The 4,422-nt window shown below is 41.5% G+C and overlaps 1 protein-coding gene across 3 annotated transcripts in view; it reads right to left on the reverse strand.

Moving 5' to 3' along the window:
- Window positions 1–4,422, reverse strand: part of CWC22 (CWC22 spliceosome associated protein homolog) — a 116,261-nt gene that overhangs the window by 88,371 nt on the left and 23,468 nt on the right. For 2 of the 3 annotated variants that reach the window (XM_019523036.1, XM_019523038.1), the window contains 4 exons: window positions 4,077–4,144; window positions 3,050–3,160; window positions 2,677–2,928; window positions 1,192–1,320 (listed from right to left, as the gene is read on the reverse strand). In XM_019523036.1, coding sequence (XP_019378581.1) covers window positions 1,192–1,320; window positions 2,677–2,928; window positions 3,050–3,160; window positions 4,077–4,144 — 560 coding nt within the window. The remainder of the gene's footprint in view (window positions 1–1,191; window positions 1,321–2,676; window positions 2,929–3,049; window positions 3,161–4,076; window positions 4,145–4,422) is intronic. The other variant, XM_019523037.1, reaches the window with a different exon arrangement.

Below are 4,422 nucleotides of genomic sequence, written 5' to 3' on the forward strand. Positions count from 1 at the left end.
CAAAAAAAAAAAAAAGGGGGGGGGGGGGGGAAAATCACTGAAATACCTGTAACTGTCATTTTTTTGGAAAATTTGGATGAAAACAGTAGGGATAGTTAGGTCGGTGCTGGTTAGATCTCTGTCTGTCCACCTGTTTCTGGACCAGCTGCTCGCCCCTCTTTTGCTCAGGCAGGAACAGCTCAAAAAAGGGACAGAAAGGCTGCAGACAGAGGCTTATATGCTGTTTCTATGCCCTTCCCCCAGAGCACTGTGACTGGAAGGGGACTCAGGGAAAGATCACAGTCACTGGTGAGCTACAGATAGCAGACCCCTATCCCCCTCTCAATTTCTGTTCCCCAGAAAGGACTGCCTTTCAAATCTTTGCCAAATTGATTTGCAGGTTTTTTTTGGTCTCCTGATTCAATTCAGATTTGGTGATTTGGCCTCCGAATCAGGCCAAATCTTCTCCCAAGCGAGTCAGGGATTGAAGCTTCGCACTCCCCTACCAGCTACCCCAAGGTTGGCTGTCCTACTCTCACGGCCAGAGAGTATGCCCTGCTATATACAGATTAAAAAAACCCAACAGATAAATTCTAGTCGTATAACTTTAATGGATATACTAGTGGTTTTCAACTTTTTGGACTCCAGGCACCCCTCCATAACTTTTGTGAATTAAGTGGTACCCAATTTGAAAAACGAACATATATATTGCAGTTCTTATCTCCCTGCAAAGGCAGTGGGGTAATCAGCCTGAGCTGCAGCCTCAGACTGTGCTTATCTGCTTACTTCCTCACACTTTCAAAAGGATCTGACAGCACCTCAGGGTGCCACATCACCCTAGCTGAGAATCACTGGGTAATACCAATCTTCAGAAGAAGAGTGTGCAATTATTACAGAACTAACATATTTTTCTTTCCTAAGTATTTGAGGATTTATTTTTTCCTATTTTATAATCTTTTCTTTTGTATGTTATAATTTATTTCTTCTTTGAAAATAAGATGTAAAATAAGCAAAAATAAAAATACAAGTGTTCACACACATTCAAACGGACTTAACAGGAAAATAACAGAATAAAAAAACAATTCAACGTTTTTGCAGAGAAAGCATAAAGGACTAAAAAGACTATTATAGCTTTCTAATTGCAAGCATATGTGGAGACAAATGAAAACAGAAATGCTTAACTATTTATTGAATAAATCATCTGAAGCTTACCTTCCTCTCACAATATTTTCTTGAAGAAGTTCATAGATAATATTTTCTATATTAGAAACGTTGATCTTATTGACAAGACCATTGATTGACTTCTTCAGGGCTTCCCAGCTCATCCTTTGATATGCTAAGCTATTATGAAAACATCATAAAATTACTAATATCACTAAATCTGAGGTACCATAAATGTTTACTACTAATTTAATTTCACTACAGCCCAAAACACCAGTGCTTATAACATATTTAATCTTCCCCAGTTTTGATTTCACAATTGTACTGATCAACAGGGATCCGGGTTTTCCCCCATTAAAAAAAAAAAATTGCAAATTCTCTGATTAAAACCCCCAAATCCATGATTAAAATGAAAGGACCCTTGTTCCTCCCCCTGATTTACCAAACTTCTCCCCACCCCCTGGCCTGCTGGTGACCCTTACTCCACCCCACTGTCCCCTGGTTCCACCCCCAGCCCTGCCAGAGGGGGCCCCCAGCTGCCAGGGATATGGGGCCACAGTCCACTGCCCTCAGCTGGAGTCGGCAGCTGCTGCAGCAGAGCAGAGCCTGGCTCCCTGCTGCTACCTGCCTTCTGTGGGTGGAGGGGGCAGCTCCCCACCACTGCACACACTCCCAGGGGGGGTCAGGGGAGACCCATGCCCCCCAGATCTGTGTGCAGGCTGCCTGTTGCAGGCTCAGACTTCCCCCCGTTGCCTTCTCCTGGGGTCTCCACGGCCCAGTGGGTGCAACCCGTTACTGCAGGGCAGAGTGGGGGCCACACAGGAAAGCTGCTTGCCACTGCAAGCTCTGCGCTGCCCTAGCAATGCATCCCCTACATGCAGGACTGCAGCAGGGGGCACACCCCTGAGCTGCCACCCGCTCTGCTGCTGTGCATGCAAGGAGTACGTGGCCAGGGCAGCACAGAGCTCGCGGAGGCAAGGAGCCTCCTCAGCCCTGCTGTGCCCTTCAGCACTGGGTTGCACCCGCCAGGCCGCAGAGGCCCAGGAGGAGAGCAGCAGGGCAGGAGCCCAAGCTCACAGCAGGCAGCCTGCACCTGCCTCCACCCCGTGCATAGATCTGGGGGGCACAGGTCCTCCCAACCCCCAGGAATGTGCTTAGTGGTTGGAAGCCAGCCTCTCTCCCCCCGCCTTCCAGACAAACTGCCCAGAGCCCCATCCTGCTCCCTGCTGGGGCCCTACCATCACATATTACAGTCCTGCTGGGCCCCAACCCCCACACATGACCCAGCTGGGTAGCAGCCCCAGCCCTGCCCAACTCCCTCCTCTGTGCCCCCCCCGCTTATTGAATATGTCAGATAAAGGAGAAGATATATTTCTAAGAATATATCAGGTAAAGGAAAAGACAGCTTCTAATGAATAGTTATTACATCAATTTACGTTCCAAATCTTGGTCTCTTGTAGCATACTTTAGTTTTGCTTTTTTGTGCTTTCCTTCTTCAATAAATATTGTTAACTGTGAAATTTTAATTTGACTTGCCTATTCTTATCAGTAATTTGTTCTTGCATCATCTTCAGCTTTGCTGGAGGAATGTATGCTCCACCTGTACGGGTGAGAATTGGATCCAAATCTTCCTTCCTCTTCTTTGAAGGGGGTTCATTTTGAACAAATGAGTTCTGGGATGATGATCTTTCTGGACTTTTTCTATCAGGTGAAGGTAATTTTCGCTGTTTCCTCCGATCAGAATCCCTGTCTGCCCTCTTCTCTTGATGCTTCTCTCTCTCCCCGCTCCTAAAAGTCAAGATACCAGATTTTGGAGTAATGGTTTTGTTGTCAACTGAAACAGTAACTATCAAGAGCTATATTAACCAGCATGACTACAATTTTCCATTTCAGAAATACTGATGCTAACCTTGTTTCATAAGTTTTGTGATCATGTCCTCTTCCTGCATCTTCTTTATCATACTTGCCATCAGAGTAACCTCTGTCTCTGGAGTACCGCTCACCCTCTTCAGATCTATCCCCAAATCACAAACACAAGTCTTTAGTATATTTTTATTTCACCTCTGATTTATAAGTGCTGTACTAGCCACCTGATGTATATTTAGTAGTTGTTCCTTGTTGCAAACTTACAAATATTTGAAATGTTGACAGGTCACATTTTTCCATCAATGACTTGCATTTCACTATTAACTATACAAAGAGAGTATAGTATTTTATACACATAGGCAGAATACTTTTGATTTTTATTTCACTATTGATTTGAAGTGTGTACTTTCCACCTTGAATACAAGGTGGAAAACATATACTTTATAAACCCTATGCTGCTGGGGGGGGGAAAAAAATCAATAAACATTTCTTTAATAATAGAGTAATCCTAAGGAATTGTAGCAAAAAGAAAATTTATGATCTGCTGAATGAAAGCGCGTTCACTTAATTTAGTTTGGTGAGGCTGCTAAACATAATATACATTGGCATAATTGTTTTAAACACTCTTGTACTGGATTTACTGCAAATAAAATGTGAAATTAAAAGAAAATTACCAAGAATGCATCTCCTGCCTTATATAAATGGTAGACTGAACATGAAATGGCATTTAAGTCTCCCACTGGGATTCATAATCTTGCTATAAAATAAAAATTGGCACAGTAACATAGGGACCTCAAGCAAGAGACTGAAATCTATTTTCCATTTAAAATATTTTCAGTATTTAATGTTTTAAAATTATTAGGCATGATTTCTTCATTTAAAAATATTTAATTACAAATCCCCCCACACACAGACACTTGCTGCATCAACAACTGCTGTTTCCCATTTCATTAATAAATAAAAAATATGTAACAAAACACATTTAAGTTTTATTTATCTAATTTTATGTGGATAAAGTTAACACAGAATTTTATTTACCATTAAAGAACTACTAAATGAATAATTTTTACCTATCTTCTGGAGAGGCACTTCTTTGGCGAGAGCTGTAGCTTTCTTTGTTTTCATAACTGGAGCCATGCTTTAAAAAAAAAAAAAAAAAAAAAAGAAAGAAAAAAAGAAATCATTTAAAGTAATTTGATTGATACTTTATATGCAATATATATTTACTGAGACACACTATTACCTTTTAAGATTAAAGATTATTTTATGTAATCTTTTCCTCTTCCATCTCTTACTCTTCCCATATTCCATCTAACACCTGTTATTATGTCATTCCCCATACTTTGAACAGATGCCTACTACATAGTTGCTTGACAGTTATCCATAGTTTCATAGTTTCTAGGGTCGGAAGGGACC

This window comes from Gavialis gangeticus, unplaced genomic scaffold (genome assembly GCF_001723915.1).
Source record: "Gavialis gangeticus isolate Ggan-Ray unplaced genomic scaffold, GavGan_comp1, whole genome shotgun sequence".
Classification (NCBI taxonomy): Eukaryota; Metazoa; Chordata; order Crocodylia; family Gavialidae; genus Gavialis; species Gavialis gangeticus.